We start from the raw sequence: 18,546 nt of genomic DNA, 5'->3' as shown, positions 1-18,546 counted from the left end.
TGGACCCAGCACTGCATCTGAACAGGGCAAGGAAGGCTATTGCTGGAGCTTATGGAGGCAGTGGATCGTGAGTGGCCTGGAACTCTGATGTGCTGGGATCACCCTAGTACTTGTCCCAACCTGCACTTGGCATCCAGTCCGGCCCTTCTCACTCAGCACTGCTCCTCTAGAGTGAAGGTGCTGATGCTGGGAGGGGTAGATCACACACTTAGAGGGAATAGAACCAGCTCAGACCCAACCTCAGGGCATCTGCTTCAGCACCTTGGAACCTGCCTCTGCCCTTCATAGGGCAAATGTTGACCACTGAGCATAGGACAAGCCCTGGTTCACACCTGACTCTGGCTCTAGCCCCTCCGTTTCCAGCTCCACTTCCCACCAGGGATTGCTGCCAGTACACCCTGGGGGAAGATGTGACCTGTGCTTACTTCAGATCCAGCTCTCCCACCAAAGCCACTGGGCACAGTGCAGACTGCATATGGGGTCTTACAAAAGGACACCCTTAAAAGACTGGTATAGGTAACTCTTTCACCTAATTTCATATAGACAGAGAAAGTTAAGCTAAACGAGAAGTCTGAGGACTTTGTTTCAAATGAAAGAATAAGAAAAGAAATCTAAAATAACTACTAATGAAACAGAGATAAATAGTTTATCAGATAAAGAGTTCAAAGTACTAGTGATAGGAATGCTAACTGAACTAGGGAAAAGAATAGATGAACACAGTGAGAATTATAATAAGGAACTAGAAAACCCAAATAAGGAAACAGATATCCAGGTACAGGAAGCACAGATGAGTGCACACAGATTCATCAAACAAGATGAATCCAGAGACCCACACCAAGACATATCATGATTAAATGGCAAAAGTTACATATAAGGAGAGAATTCTAAAGGCAGCAAGAGGAAAACAAAGAATCACATACAAGAGAATTCCCCTAAGGCTATCAGCTGATTTTTCTGCAGAAACTTGCAGGCAGAAAGGAGTGGCATGTTATATTTAAAATGTTGAAAGTGCTTAACTACTTGCTGAGTAGAGTATCCTACAATCTAAGATACTCTACCCAGCAAGATTATCATTTGGAATTGAAGGAGAGATAAAGAGCTTCTCAGAAAAGCAAAAACAAAAAGAGTTCATCAATACCAAACCTACCTTAAAAGAAATGTTACAGGATCTTCTCTAAGTGGAAAAGAAAAGGCTACAACAAGAAGTAAAAATTTGTAGGGAAGGAAAAATCCTACTAGTAAGGGCAAATATATAGTTAAGGCTGTGGATCAATCACTTAAATAAGCTAGTGCAAAGATTAAAAGACAAATTGTAAAATCAACTATATTACTGTAAATGTGAAGGGATAAACATGAAGATATAAGATATGACATTAAAACCACAAAATGTGGGGGAGGGGAATAAAAAATGTAGATCTTTTAGAAGGCATTTGAATTTAAATGGCTATCAGTTTAAAACAAGTAGATATAGTTATAGGTCAACATATATAGACAGCATGTTAACCACAAATCAAAACTTACAATAGATACACAAAAACAAGAAAGAAAGGAAAACAAGTATACCACTAAAGAAAATCACCAAACCACAAGGGAAGAAACAAAAAGAAGAAGAAAATAACAGAGAAGAACTACAAAACAACCATAAAACAAGTAATAAAATGGCAATAAGTACATAACAATTAATAATCACTTTAAATTTCAATGGAATAAATGCTTCAATAAAAAAGGTATAGGGTGGCTGATTGGATACAAAAACAAGACCCATCTATATGCTGCTTACAAGAGACTCACTTCAGAGCTAAAGACACACACAGACGGAAAGTTAGGGGATGGAAAAAGATGTTTCATGTAAATGGAAATGACAAGAAAGCTGGGGTAGCAATACTCAGGTAAAATAGACTTTAAAACAAAGTCTATAACAAGCAATATAGAAGGACATTATTAATGATAAAAGGGTCAATAAAAGAAGAGCATGTTACACTCATTAACATATATGCACCCAATACAGGAGCACCTAAATATTCAAAGATAATGTTAACAGATATGAAGGGAGGTATTGCCAATAATATAATAATAGTAGGGGATTTTAATACCCCACTTATATCAATGGACAGATCATCCAGACCAAAGAAAAAAAAATAACCAACAACAAGGACACAGTTGTCTTAAATTACACATTAGACCAGTTGGACTTATAGATATCTACAGGTCACTCATCCAAAAACAGCAGAATACACATTCTTTTCAAGTGCACATGCAATATTCTCCAAGATTGATCATGTGCTAGGTCACAAAAATAAGTCTCAACAAATTTAAGAGGACAGAAATTATATCAGGCATTTTTTCCTGATCACAATGGTATAAAACTAGAAATCAATTACAGGAAGAAAAATGGGAAAAACACAAACTCATGGCGACTAAACAACATGCTAATAAGAAAGCAATGGGTCAATGAAGAAAGCAAAAAGGAAATCAGAAAATACCTTGAGGCAAATGAAAATTAAAAAAATAACTTTCCAAAATCTATGGGATACAACAAAAGCAGTTCTAAAGGGGAGGTTTATAGTGATACTGGCAAGAAAAATCTCAAATAAACAACCTAACCTACCATCTAAATAAATCAGAAAAAGGAGAAGAAACGAAGCCCAAAGTCAGCAGAAGGAAGGAAGTAATAAATATCAGAGAGGAAATAAATATAATTGAAAAAACAAACAAACAATAGAAAAGATCAATGAAACCAAGAGCTGTTTCTTTCAAAAGATAAACAAAATTGATAAATCTTTAGCCAGGTTCACTAAGGAAGAAGAGGAACCAAATAAAAAAATAAGAAATGAAAGAGAGGAATATACAACTGATCTCACAGAGATACAAAAAATTATAAGAGAATGCTATGAACAATTACACTCCAATAAACTGGACAATGTAGAAGAAATGGATAAATTTCTAGAAACATATAATCTTCCAAGACAGAATCAGGATGAAATAGACAACATAAACAGACTGATCACTAGATGTGAAATTGAATATGTAATTAAAAAAAAATCTTGCTACAAAAAAAGTCCAGAGCCAGATGGCTTCATGGGGGAATTCTATCAAACATACACAGAAGAGCTAATAGCTATCTTTCTCATACTATTCAAAAAAGTTGAAGAGGAGGGAACAGTCACAAATTCATTCTATGAGGCTACTATTACATGATACCAAAACTAGACAAAGACACTAAAAAAAAAAGAAAATTACAAGCCAATACTTCTGATAATATACATGCAAAAATTCTCAACAATGATACATCATTTTTTGTTGTTGTTGTTTGTTTTGTTGTGTTTTTTTAACATCTTTATTGGAGTATAATTGCCTTACAATGGTGTGTTCGTTTCTGCTTTATAACAATGATCAAGTTGGATTTATTCCAGGAAGGCAAGAATGGTTTGATATTTGCAATTCAATCAATGTGATACACCATATTAACAAAAATGAGGAAGAATAAAAATCACATGATTATCTCAATAGTCACAGAAAAAGCATTTGACAAAATTCAAAATCCAATCACAATAAAAACTCTCAAGAAACTGGATATGGAGGGAACATATCTCAATATACTAAATGCCATTTATGACAAACCCACAGCTAACATCATACTCAATTGTGAAAAGCTGAAAACTTTTATTTTAAAATCACAACAAGATAAGTATGCCCACTCCTGCCACTTTTATTCAACATAGTATTGGAAGTCTTAGTCACAACAGTCAGATAAGAAATAGAAATAAAAGGAATCCAAATTAGAAAGAAGGAAGTAAAAATGTCACCTTCTGCAGATGACATCATATTATATATAGAAAATCCTAAAGACATAACCAAAAATCTACTAGAGCTCATCAATGAATTTGGTAAATGTGCAGGATACAAAATTAATATACAGAAACACGTTGCATTTCTATACACTAACAACAATCTATTGGAAAGAGAAATTAAGAAAACAATCTCATTTACAATCACATGAAAAAGAATAAAATATCTAGGAATAAACCTACCAAAGGAGGTAAAAGACCTGTACTCAGAAAACTATAAGAAACTGATGAAAGAAATTGAAGAAGACACAACAGATGGAAAGATATATCATGCTCATGGATTAGGAGAATCAAAATTGTTAAAATGACCATACTACCTCAAGGCAATCTATAGATTCGACGCAATCTCTCTCAAAATACCAGTGACGTTTTTTCACAGTAATAGAACAAATAGTTTTATGATCTGTATGGAAACACAAAAGATCCCAAATAGCCAAAATAATCTTGAGAAAGAAGAAAAGACCTGTAGGTATCACACTCCCTGACTTTAGATTATATTAAAAAACTACAATAATCAAAACAGTATGGTACTGGCACAAAAACAAACTCAGAGATCAATGAAACAGAATAGAGAGCTCAGAAATTAACCCACACACTTATGGTCAATTAATCTATGACAAAGGAGGCAAGAATATACAATGGCAAAAGACAGTCTCTTCAATAAGTGGTGCATGGAAAACTGGACAGCTACATGTAAAACAATGAAATTAGAACATTTTCTCACACCATATAAAAAATGAACTCAAAATGGATTAAAGACATAAATGTAAGACTGGAAACCATTAAAATCCTAGAAGAAAACATAGGCAGAACACTCTGACATAAATTGTAGCAACATTTTTTTGGATTTGTCTCTAAGGCAAAGGAAACAAAACCAAAAATAAACAAATGGGACCTACTTAAATTTAAAAGTTTTTGCACAGCAAAGGAAACCATCAACAAAATGAAAAGACAATGGGAGAATATTTGCAAATGATGAGGGGTTAATATCCAAAATATATAAATAGCTCATACAACACAATATCAAACAAACCACCCAATTAAAAAATGGGCAGAAGACCTGAATAGACATTTTTCCAAAGAAGACATACAGATGGCCAACTGGCACATGATAATATGCTCAATATCACTAATCATCAGAGAAATGCCAATCTAAACCACAATGAGATATCACTTCACACCTGTCAGAATGGCAACCAACAAAAAGACCACAAACAACAAATGTTAGTGAGGATGTGGAGAAAAGAGAACACTTCTATGCTCTTGGTGGGAAACTGGTGCAGCCAACTATGGAAAAGAGTAGGGAGGGTCCTTAAAAAACTAAAAATAGAGCTACCATATTATCCAGCAATTCCACTCCTAGGTATAAATCCAAAGAAAGTGAAAACACTAATTTGAAAAGCTACTTGTACCTCAATATTCACAGAAGTATTATTTACAATAACCAAGGTATGGAAGCAACCTAAGTGCCCACCAACAGATGGTTGGATAAAGAAGATTTGGTATGTATATACGTTGGAATATTAGTCACCATAAAAAGAATAAAATTTTGCCATTTGCAACAACATGGATAGATCTGGAGGGTATTATGCTTCGTGAAATAGGTCATACAGAGAAAGATAAATACCCTATGTTATCACTTATATATGGAATCTAAAAAATAAAACAAACTAGTGAATATAACAAAAGAAATAGACTCAAAGATATAGAAAACAAACGAGTGGTTATCAGTGGTGAGAGGGAAGGGGGAGGGGCAAGATAGGGGTAGGGGATGAAGAAGTACAAACTACTATGTATAAAACAAATAAGCTACAAGGATATATTGTTCAGCACAAGGAATATAGCCAATATTTTATAATAAATTTAAATGGAGTATAATCTATAAAAATATTGAATCACTCTGCTGTACACCTGAAACTAATACAATATTGTAAATCAACTATACGTCGATAAAAAAAGAGCAAGAAAAAAAGGTACTAGATGAAAATATAAGAGATGAACTTTACAACACTGTGTTAAGAAAGTCTACCTCAAAAAGATAAAAATTCTATAACTTTTAAAAATGTTGATAAAGTGAAAAAATAAAAACAAGCAAAAATCAAACTTCTGTGAGGCAAAAGGCTTTAAACATAAAGAGTTAATGATATACTTAGAGAATATTTCCAATTTTTATACCAGATAAAATTTATGATTTCCCACAAATTGCTAAGTAAAAGAGCACAATGGAATAATGCTCTAAGAATAATAAATATAAATGAGTAATGAACATAAGAAATGCTCAGTGGTACTAATAATTAAAATAATGTACATAAAATAGGCTACTATTTTGGTATCTCTCCCTCCAAAACATAAAAAGGGATATGAGCATTTTCATAAAACTGTTTATATAAATGTAAAATGTCTTTGGAGGACATATTGATAGGATCTATCTAAATTTGTAACGTCCATACCCCATGATCTAGGAAATGTACTTCCTAGAATCTCACTCATAGCAATATCATAATTGTGCAAACATAACTGTATAGAAATTTTCATCATGTTCTGCCAAAAGTGAGTAGACACATGTTCTGGGTAACAGGGGATCTGATAGTGGATAAAGGCAAAGAGAATCCCCAGCAAGGTCTTAAATGGACATCCCAGGATGACAGATATGCACCAGGGGTAATGGCCAACCAGGGTAGAACAGAGAGGAGGATGAGGGCTCCAAGGAGGGCTCCAAATTCAAGAGAATATTTTGTATGATTGAAGGTCATTTTTGTTTTTGTTTTTAGGAAATTTATATTCTGGCAGAATTTGAAATGAATTAGTGATAGATTTATAGAAAAGTAGGTAAAATGAATAAAAAACAGAAATTAAGATAATATATGAAGGGAAGATGAAAAGCTAGATAATTTAATAACAAGGGAAAGATAGTGCAGCTTTGGGTAACATTTATACCTCTATAAAAATTATGGATATCCTGAATATTTAGCTCCAGTTATATTGTAACATGACTACACAGAGAGGATGGGTGGAGGGGGAGAGGTGCGTGTGCATATCCTCATCTCTCTGTTAGTAACTTAATAGATAACATCTAAAATGGAAAAGTCATGAGATGGTATAAACGTGGTACTAAAAAATATGGAGGTCGTTGTAGAGCAGAAAAAAGCACACCATTGTAAAGCAATTATACTCCAATAAAGATGTTAAAAAATATGGAGGGAAATAGGAAAGAACGAACGAATGAATTGAAAAATGATTGCCTTCGGGAAGTGGGACTTGGTGGAGGGCAGGGAAATGTTGTTTTTCATGAGAGTAACTTATAATAGCATTTTAGTTTTAAAACCACATACTTATATGACTTGGATAAACATAAAACTAAATAATAAAAGTAGAAATAGATAAAAGCAATCACATTTATGTGGGGGCCCAAATCTGCTTCTTTTGAGTCTGGAATTTCTCTTAGGTCAGGAGTTTGTAACCCAACGCTAATTTGCATAGCATGCAGCTTGGTGATCAATATTTTGAAAAAAATAAATGATTGATTGAGGCCAAAACTTTAGTATCTTTATTTAAACTTGTATTTTAAAAATTGCAATAAGTGTCTCTAGAAAAGATGATACCTTGTTAGAGGCAGACATATCTGAAGATAAACTATGCTTTACCTCTACACAGTAGCTATGCTTTATCTGTCACACCTAGAAATTTACCTGAATAGAACAGCATCATCTGTTAGGAATTTTGGTAAGTTAGAGTCTCGTAAAGCTCTTATCAATACCACATCTTCACTTAGATCTGGGTTCTCTCTTTTTAAAGACCTAAATTTAAAGGAATAATTCAGATGACATTGCAAGAACATAATATGGAACATGATTTTCCAAACCTGTGGGTCGAGGATTCTGCTTGCAGAAAGCTGTGGAGGGCACACCACTGCAGATTCCTGCTGGAAGGAGGGTACCATTTTCCCTTGCATGCCCAGTGTCCATCTCCAAGAAAGCACACGGACAAGTCAGGCACAGGCTACATAGCCTTGAGGAGAATGACAAGGACATTTTCTCAAGCTCCCCCCATCAATCCAGACTTTATCCAACCTGTATTTACAGTTCTCTGAATACATCATGATGATTCATATCCCTGGGACTCCCTTTTCTCTTATCCTAGAATGCTCTGCTTTGGTCTTTTGCTGGCTCTTATTTTTTTTTCAAAACCCAGCTCAGACACTCCCTCCTCTAGAAAGTCCCTCCATCACCTGCCAACGAACCCAGGGCACAGTCCCATGGTTGCCCTCACACATTATATTCTAGATGACTGCTCCTTTGTCTGTCTTGCCCATGGGTTGTAGTTCTGTTCTCTGAATACAAGCGTGTCTCAACTCCTTAGTATCCCTCTTCCTTTATTGGCAATCCTATAAAGAGGAGAAATACTGTATCTAGGAGGTTGAAAGAAGGAACAGAGGGTAGAAAGGCAGGGAGATTTGTGCAGAAGCCAGGGGTACAGGAGCCAGGCAGAAGGGGTCCTGTGTGGGCGGAGCTTGAGCCAGCGAGTCACGGCCTGAGAGGAAGGACTAGACAGAAGATAGATTCCCTCAGAGACTCTGGACAAGCTGGGGATGCCACAGGTGGGCATGTCAAGAGGTTATAAAGAGAGAAGCTGGGGCCTGAGAAGAGAAAAGACTCTTGCTCTACTAGGAACTAGAAAGAAGCTCAGCCTTGGACCAAACTGTAAAGAGAGAGGGGGCATCTAGGATAAAAGCTTGGACTGCGGATGGAATGATGAAACTGAAGTATGCTTTGTCAGGTGATGTGTATGACTTAATTAGTGTATCTGCATAACAAACTACGTTTTTTATGTCTCGTCCTCCTAGCTCATGGTGGTAAAGCCTTTTGTACACTGAAACCCATTGTATGTGATGAGTTCAGGGGAAACAAAAGTTACCCAAAGCCTAGTGGAGACTCAGGTTTCGTCTGGGAGCAGCTATGTTGGTTCTCACAGTGAAGAACCTTGGGATGAAGAGAGATGCCCCATTTCACTGTGGCAGGGGTGTGTCAAGGTAAGCATGATGACAACAGCAGCAGCTAACATTTATTAATCACTTGCTATGTTGCTTTAAGAGCCATCTGTGAATTACTCATGAAATGCAAGTGATGACATGGTTGGAAACTTGACTCTTGCCCACTTTGGTTTCTTACCCAGCCATGACCAGTACAGACTTCACGGCTCTCATGCCGAAGTCATAGTGATCCTGCTGAGAGAGCTGTTCACTGCAAAGCTTATACATCTGAGTCATTTTTCTTGCTAATATTTTACTGGATTCAAATCCTTCAGAATATAGAATTACCTAGAATGGAAAAATATAATGCAGTGTCTATTATGTTATATTGATAACAACATATTAGCATAATACCAATGTATTCAAAATCTACTTTAGGTATTATATTGTATCTCTCCAAGTTGTTATACCCTTTAACAAAGAAATGTAAAGATTGGAGGGAAAAAGTTTTGTGCCACAAGGTGGAAGGTGGGATATTGTATGGGGATGTCTGAGCACTGATTCTGCTTTCTTTCGACAGATGAAGATGTGGTCTTGGTGACATTTGGTTCGAGGAGCAGCAGAGCCCACTGTGAGAATGTTCACATCGTGGAGGCTGGATGATGCTGTGAGGCCTGAGTATAAAAGCAAGACTTGAGCTTCCCTGATCTGACAGTGTCAGTGATGCACTCCCTTTAGGCTCCCTGGGAGTCAAGGGAAGCTACCCAAAGATTTGCAGCCTCTCCCCTGCCCTAGGAGGCCACCTTGCCTCTGACAAGTTTCTGCACCCTTGGTTAAATAAATCAGTGATGATAGTGGAGGTGGGTGTGGACACTTCCTTCAATCCATAATCTACTCAAATCACTGCAGCTGGCCTTGGAATTTTGATTTGAGATAATGCAGAGATTTCGTACTGGTGTCTGTTTTTTTCATTCCTCTATCACTACCTATTAGCACAGTACTCTGTGCACTGCAGGTGATTAAAAATATTTACTGATGACAGACCCTGATTCATTTAATCTGTAACAACAATAGGAATAGCACTCAGAAGACTGGATTTTTAAATTTCTCCAATTAATTACTGAGTAATATAACAATAGGATAAAACGTGAGATGTGAACACAATGTTGGACTGAGTTCCAAACCTGGTTTTCTTCCTACCAGCTTTGGACAATGAGCAAGTCATTTATTGTCCTGTCCAGAGAGGGGTCTGGAGTGAAGATGCCACGTACTTTAACTGCCCACGACCCCACCTTATCCACAGAGGACACTGGGGGACTCATGAGATGCTGTAGGCATTATACTAATAAAATTTGTACTTTTTCTAATGATAGGATTTGGCATGCTCTCTTCTATTCTTAGGCAATTACTTTTAATTCATGTAGAGGAATATTTTAAATTAGCTGTTGTCAGGAATTTATTAGCCACAGGAGTAATATGTGCTTTCTGAGAAGCTCTGGTCGAAAAGGGGTAGCACCCCTTGCTGTGAAATACAGCACCGAGCATGAGGGGCCTTCCAGAGTCCTGTAAACATCCTATATATTGGTCTTGGTGATCACACAGGTGAATACATGTGTAAGGATTCACTCTGTTGTACCCTTATGATCTGTGCCCTTTACTATATATAAATTATACCTCAGTAAAAAGTGCCAAGAAAAATACATATAAAATTTAATACACTGGGTGTTAACTAGTATGAAGAAACAAAAAAAAAGTTTAAATAGATAGATTCCTAGATAGATACAGAAGGAACAAATACAATCATAAATAATTAGCTTATTAATGATTGCTAGTTTTTGACTAAGTTGGTACAGACTAGAAACAAATCCCTGCCCTCCATCATTAGTGATTAGTATTGCTTTTACTTAACATCCCTTGACTCTAATAAAAAAAAATAATGCAGCAAGAGAAGTGAGAATAATACAGTCTTTTTAGAATAATCTAGACATTTTAATTCCTAGAGACAAACTGATGAACCCCAATGAACTGGTTAATTATACTTATTCATTCCAGCTTTGGGGGCTTACTATATTCCAGATACCATCCTGGGCTTTAGGGATATAGCAGTTACACACATACACACAAACACACATGCACACATACACACGCACACAGAGAACAAAACATTCTATGTGGTAACGATCATATCTACACACTTAAGAGGAAACAGTACTGTATAATCTTGGCTAGACTGCATTCATAAGGGAAATTTTCTACCACAATAATCAAATACTAAATAAAAAAAACAAGCTTAAGTTTTTGCTGCTTTATAATGTGAAGCTCACCTCTGCAATTAATGCATAATTTGGAACCATCATTGCAAAGGGTCTAAACAGGGCTTTCAAATTATCTGGCAACTCGGTTCTGCCTGCATATCCAGGATTCATTGTGATGAAGGCTGCACAAGTCATAACCAACTTTATTTCTCGCCCCTCAAATATGAATCTAGAGAGCTGTTGAAGGGAAAGAGAAAATATAAGTTAACACGTCCCCCGACATTTGTAAATTCTTTCCCATAATTACTACTCGAGTACAAAACTTGTGTAACATGCATTCAAGCAAAGACTACTGAATCCTGCTGTTGGGAATGTTTCCTTCCTGATTCTGTCCTACCCACTCCCAATCTCTTCCGGGCTACGTGCTTCCTGCCCTCTGCCTTCCTGCCCCTGCCTTGACCCAGGTGACTCCGCCTTCCTGGCCCAGACCTGTAATCTTCTAGGCCTCAACATCTTTCGCTGAGACTCCTCAATTCAACTTAGATTTAATGGCCACTAAACCTTCTCCACCACTACTTTCTGGAGTCCCTAAGAAATTTGAATCTGATCTTAGTCCTTGAGTGGTTGAGGCCCCACTGTTAGAGTCATTGGAATTACCCCTTCACTTTCATTCAACAGCAAACACCCATTGAACATCTGTGCCAGGTAGGCAATGGGTTAGGAATGGGCATACAGAGCCCTTGAGAAACTCCTGGGCTTGTTGTGTAGAGCTAGACCTAGGACCATGACCATGCAGTGCAATCAATGCTACACTGGAGGTGTGTGCAGAGCCCGCAGGGAGCAAAGCTCATAGGAGGAGCAGGGAAGCCCATGTGAGACCCGGAGAATGAAGAGGGTATTTCCCATAGATGAACAGGGCAGCCATTCCAGTCAAAGGGAGCAAGAACAAGAAACAGCATTGCATGTTCAGGGACTGGCCAGCTATTCACTTTGCTAAAGGGAAAAGTTCTAGGAGGAAAGCATAAGTAGGTTGGGGCCTGAGCATCATAAATCTTGCATGCTCGGCTAAAAAATTTAGGTTTTGTTCCATGGATGGGCGGAAACAGAGTTTTGAGCAGAGTGATAGGACCAAAGTTGGCATTGGACAGGTTAGACAAACTACAGACAGGGTGACCAGTTGGAAGTGTTATTGGGGAGATGAGGAGAGCCAGAATTAGGGAGTTCTTATTGGAGATGGGAGAGATCTAGGAGATACTATTGAATGGACATGGTGATGGCTTAGATTCTGGGGTTGATGGCAATGGGAAAAATTCAAGATGAATTCCAGGATTCTAGGTGGGTGACTGGATGAAGGCATTATATTCAGTCACAAAGAATACAGGGGAAGACCATGATGGAGATAGGGTGATGTGTCATAGCCTGGAGGAGAAAGTGCTGGACCCAACTGGAGCCCCCAGTCCTGCTGCTGTTAAATGGCTTTTGTGTTATTCAAACCTGTAAATTGCTGTGCTTTAGTATTCTAGGGGGCATATTCTACTCCAGCTATCTCACCTGACCACTGGCAAAGTCAAGGGTGAGACTTGGTTAGTCTCAGATGTCCTCCTACCTTCCTTTCACCTCACACGGTTGCCCTCCAGTTGGCAATGCTTCAAGGCTGCCTGCGTTCTCTCTGGTTCCTTCTCCCTTGCTCCCGAGACTTTGCTAAGCATGATCAGCTCTCAGGATGGTGATAACAACTGACATTATGTTATATCTGGTGGTCCCTGATTTTAATGCGGGCCTCCCAGAGGGTGTGTAGTTGGAGGAACGTGCACCTCACGGTCACACAGATTTAGATGTGTGTCTTGGTTCTATGTTGTTCCCAGAAATGTTTTAATTTCTCTGAATCTTTTTGACCTGTAGCTTGGGAAAACGCCATCTACTTCACACTGGTTTGGTGTGAAGATGAAATAAGTGTAAAGTACAAAGACGTGTACAATTTAGTAGCTGGTAAAAGTCCAATTTCTGCTTTCTTTTTACTTGTTCTATAATATGCTTTTCTGCAGAAGCAATAAAATATTTAACAGCTCTTTAGCAGGGCACTTTCTGATGAGAATGGCTCTTGTCCCTAGAGCGGGAGCTGGGTCCAGAGGGCCCCTTGGTAAGTCAGGATGAACTCTTGTGGCTGGATCCTGAGGAGGTCTGTGACTTTTCAGATAGGGGCCAAGGTAATGGTGGGGACCTTCCAGGGGCTCAAGGCAGTGACTATTTAAATATTAAACAACTGGCAAAGTTGTTCTGGTTTGTACTGGCTGAACATCAACCTTCCCTTTGGTGACTTCATGACATAATCTCAAAAGCTCAACACAGAGCGGTAGGGGACTTGGTCCCATCCTTCACTGCCATCACCTTCCCAGTACAAAACCCTTCTTCAGGAACATGCTCATATGGGCTAAATCAGATTTTAAAGAGTGAGGCCATTTTAATATCTTCATCTGGCCCTACACTCCTTGGCTTTTCCAGTCCAGTGAGTTCTGGAGAGTCAAGGTCCCCCTGGGTTTTCCAGGACTCCTCTCTCATTTTTCTACCAGCAATAGACTGAGACTAGGGGCCATGAGGAAGGCAGTAGAGCCTAGATGAGGCAGCATTAGAGAAACCTAGTAGAGAAGTATATGTCAAAGGCAAGAATAAGAAAGGTGAGGAGGAAAAGAGGAGGTGGAGGAGAAAGGGACAGGGAGTACAAGTGTGTGTGTGTGTGTGTGTGTGTGTGTGCATGTGCATGTGCACGTGTGTTGAGGGTGGGAAGAACAAGGTTCCACGAGGGCAGGGACTGAGTCTCACCTGTATCCTCAGGTCCCAGCACAATGTCTGCCATACAGTTGTTTCTCTGTGTTGCCTGGATGAGCAATTAATTCATCCAACTAAGTCCCGTTGCTGTAATACTCACCAGTGACACTGGAAACTTGGAATACATAGGCTAAAGTTAGCACTGTCCTTCCTAAGATGCAACATGCTGTAAATTCATTATGAACTTAAGAAACGCGATCTCCACAGACAACTGACCAGCACCTTACCTTTGCAACTTTGGCATTCCTGATGGTAATGAGCTGCTGTGCGATGACTGACAAAACTTCTATGTCAATTCGATTAAATTCATCAAAGCAGCACCAGGCCCCTGACTGTGCCAGACCACTGAAAAAGCGCCCCATCATCTGAAATCAAAATACATTCAACTATATATTGTAGAGTTGAACTTTTTCAAAAGTTAAATTTTGAGCTGAAATAGTAAAAGGAAAATAGGTGGTATCTGGAAATCAACAATGGTTTTATGTGAATCCTGGTATTATGTCAGAAGTTAACACCTTTCTCTAAGAGGAAATATCTTTTTGTCTTCTCTATAAATGATTTGAAGCTAATTTTTATTTTTAAATAAAATGACAATCTGACCAATTTTCCTACTTTTTCATAACTTCTGTTCACCTATGTAAATACTTCACAGGTTCCCAAAGAAACTAACACCTAGAATAGACACACTTAATGACTTAAGAAAACCTTGAAAAACTTTCCTGGTAGAAGCTTTCATCATCTTTACCAGGTACTACACATGGCAGACAACAAACAGGAACCACTGAGCAGAAGCACAGCTGCACAGGGTAATGTAATGGTTGTTAATTTCTTCGACAGCAGAATCTTAATGGTGGAGGAGAATGAATATGTACTTGTGGCTATCTACACAGGAAAGTTCCTTTAGAGACTTGAATTTTGGGTTAAGCATTTTTACAAATATTGCATTATACCATCTCTATCTCTTTAAAAATAGAGCTAATGTTTTTTTGTTTGTTTGTTTCAAGATGGTCAACTGAGCATATACTGCTACCATCCCTTCCTCCTAAATGCCCATGAATGACAGAAAGGTAGAACTCTCTCCATTTCTGTATCTACACTTATACCTATACCTGCTTGATAAAAGTATAATGGGAAGGGAAACCAGCAGCAGGAAGAACATTTTGAAAAAAAAATCTTGGAAGATGGAAAGTACATAGAGACAGATTACTCAACTGAGAAGGGCAGAATGCAGGCCCAAGACAGAGGGAAGGAAGAACTGCCATTCAGGGGGCTCTCCAAGAAACTCCGAACCCAACAGCAATACATGCAAGAAAAGCAGACACAGGTCCCAGGGTGGTCCTTGGGAATTAGCCAAAGGTGAGTACTTGGAAAGATCAGGTTTGTGGGTCCTTCCCTTCTCTGTCCTTCCCTCTCCTTATTCCAAATAGAGTAAACAGGGCTCTTAAGGCTGGCAGTGCTGACACTCTCCCTCCAGCCTAAAACCCAAGGACTGCCTTGTAGAGAAAGGGGGAGGTCTTTCTTTAGGAGACAGAAGGAGATATTGGAAGAAGACATTAGGCTTGGGAGATAAGGAAAGCAGAGATAAAAAAAGATAGATGATTTCAGACCTCCACTTTACTCAACTGAGAGTCAAAAGGATAGACAGCTCCATCCAAGAGTGAAACTCACTTAACTTCACTACTAGAAGGAAAATCCTTATTATTTTGGCATTTATAAAATGTTTCTGGCTTCCTGGCTGCCCATGCCCACACACTGTATGGGGAAGACTGCTAAGCAAACATCCTACACTCCCACAGAGATCACGGGAACTTTTTCATTTAAGGCAGGGGCCTTTTGAGGAAACAATTTGTTCTCACTAATCAACTCAGTCCTCACTTAAGAACTAAGTAGTAAAAGTCAACACACATTTGAGAAACATCACCATCAAGGAAGAGAGAAGAAGAATAAAGTAAATGAGCAACCCTGAAGAAAATGGAGGTAATTTGGAGAACAAAAGAAAAGATTTAAAAATTCAAATGGAAACCTCAGAGAGATTTTAGAGAAAATTACATTCCTATCATAAAACAAGATGCTCTAAGAAAGAATTAGTGAGAGATAAGAAATAATCCCTGGAAATTAATTATATTATAGTCAAGATAACAAAAATGAAATAGATGGACTAAACAACAGAATGGATAAGACTAAAGACGAAGCTGGTCTTATGGATGACAAAGCCGAGGAACTCCTTCATATTGTAGAGCAATGGTTTCATTCCCCGGGTGGTGGGGGGTACCGGAAGACTTCTCAAGGGATATTAATGGGACAGAAGTTTTAAAAGAAGAAAATTCCAGGTCAAATGGGACTATATCAAACTGAAAATCTTCTGTACGTCAAAGGAAGCCATCAACAAAGTGAAAAAGCAACCTAAGGAATAGAAGAACATATTTTCAAATCATATATCTGGTAAGGGGTTAATATCTAAAATATATAAAGGCATCATACAACTCAATAGGAAATCAAACAAACAAACCAATTTCAAAATGGGCAAAGACACTTCTCTGAAGAAGACACATAAATAAATTGTCAACAGGTACCCTGAAAGATACTCAACGTCACTAATCATCAGAGAAATGCAAATCAAGACCACAATGAAACATCACCTTACACCTGTTAGAATGTCCATTATCAAAAAGACAAGAAATGACAAGTGCGGTGAGGATGTGAAGAAAAGGGAACCCCTGTGCACTGTTGGTGGGAATGTAAATTGGTGCAGCCACTATGGAGAACATTATGAAGGTTCTTCAGAAAATTAAAAACACAACTGCCATATTATTCAGCAATTCTACTTCTGAGTATTTATCGAAAGAAAATGAAAATCACTAACTCAAAAATATATCTGCACCCCCATGTTCATTGAAGCATTATTTACCATAACCAAGACATGGAAACAACCTAAGTTTCCAACAATGGATGAATGGATAAAGAAAATGTGCTGTGATATATATATCACATTTGTGACAATATGTAATGGATGGACCTCGAGGGCATTATGCTAGGTGAAATAAGTCAGACAAATAAAGAAAAATACTGCATGATACTACTACTATGTGGAATCTAAAAAAACATGAACTCAAAGACATAGACAACATATTGGTGGTGATGGATGTTAACTAAACTTACTGTAATCATTTTGGAATATATACATATAACAAATCATTATGTTGTACACGTAAAACTAATATAATATGTCAATTACATCTCAATTTAAAAAATTCCAGATCTTTATCTTCAATATGGGTTCTTTGCTAAAATTTATCTCTCTATAACATGCCTGCAGTCAATGCCCATAGCTTTAATTCAAAAAGAGTCATGTACCAAAATGTTCATTGCAGCTCTATTTACAATAGCCAGGACATGGAATCAACCTAAATGTCCATCAACAGATGAATGGATAAAGAAGATGTGGCACATATATACAATGGAATATTACTCAGCCATATAAAGAAATGAAACTGAGTTATTTGTGGTGAGGTGGATGGACCTAGAGTCTGTCATACAGAGTGAAGTAAGTCAGAAAGAGAAAAACAAATACCGTATGCTAACACATATATATGGAATCTAAGAAAGAAAAAGGGTCATGAAGAACCTAGGGGTAAGACGGGAATAAAGACACAGACCTACTAGAGCATGGACTTGAGGATATGGGGAGGGGGAGGGGGAGGCTGTGACGAGGTGAGAGAGTGGCATGGACACATATACACTACCAAATGTAAAGTGGATAGCTAGTGGGAAGCAGCCGCGTAGCACAGGGAGATCAGCTAGATGGTTTGGAACCGCCTAGAGGGGTGGGATAGGGAGGGTGGGAGGGAGGGAGATGCAAGAGGGAAGAGATATGGGAACATATATATATGTGTAACTGATTCACTTTGTTATAAAGTAGAAACTAACACACTATTGTAAAGCAATTATACTCCAATAAAGATGTTAAAAAAAAAAAAGATCACTGGAACTCATCCATGGTAAAAAAATTGGGTTTATTGCTTATTGCAATAAGGGAGATCACAGACAATGGGAAACCATGAGATGTCTCAGAAAAAGAACATTAAAAGGACTTCTTATAGGAAAGTTTGAGGAAGGTTCAATGAAGCAGGGTATTGCTGTATGTATTAGTTTTGAAGGGCGATTATAACAAATGACTGTAAACTGGGTGGCTTAAAACAACAGATATTTTTTCTTGCATAGTTCTGGAGTCTATAAGTCTAAAATCAAGGTGTTGGCCAAGCCATACTCACTCTGAAAGTCCTAGGGGAGTATTCTTCCTCATCCCTTCATAGCTTTTCATGTTTGCAGCCAATGCTTAGTGTTCCTTGGCTCACCTCCTGTGTATATTCACGTGGCCTTCTCCTCTCTGTGTGTCTATAACCGAATTTTCCTCTTCTTACAAATCCACTAATTATTGGATTAGGGCTCATCCAGGTCCAGTAAGACCTCAGCTTAGCTTGGTTATATTTGCAGAGACCCTACTTCCAAATCAGGTCAGATTTACAGGTTATCAGTCATTAAGACTTGAACATGCCTTTTTAGAGGACACCACGTCACTCTAAATTTTTGTTGGCAGAAAGCTGAGGCGATTCTCTGATGGGTATCATAATAACATCTATCTAGGAGT

At 38.1% G+C, this 18,546-nt stretch overlaps 1 protein-coding gene across 1 annotated transcript in view; it reads right to left on the bottom strand.

Annotated features, from left to right (window-relative positions):
- DNAH6 (dynein axonemal heavy chain 6) overlaps window positions 1-18,546 on the bottom strand; it is a gene marked incomplete at both ends in the record, with an annotated part of 275,574 nt that overhangs the window by 138,702 nt on the left and 118,326 nt on the right. The window contains 4 exons of the mRNA XM_079721202.1: window positions 7,538-7,645; window positions 9,017-9,165; window positions 11,142-11,309; window positions 14,126-14,263. Of these exons, the coding sequence (XP_079577328.1) occupies window positions 7,538-7,645; window positions 9,017-9,165; window positions 11,142-11,309; window positions 14,126-14,263 (563 nt within the window). The remainder of the gene's footprint in view (window positions 1-7,537; window positions 7,646-9,016; window positions 9,166-11,141; window positions 11,310-14,125; window positions 14,264-18,546) is intronic.

Source organism: Hyperoodon ampullatus, assembly GCF_949752795.1.
Source record: "Hyperoodon ampullatus genome assembly, chromosome: 15".
NCBI lineage: Eukaryota > Metazoa > Chordata > Mammalia > Artiodactyla > Ziphiidae > Hyperoodon > Hyperoodon ampullatus.
This window is presented reverse-complemented; position numbering and strand designations above follow the sequence as displayed.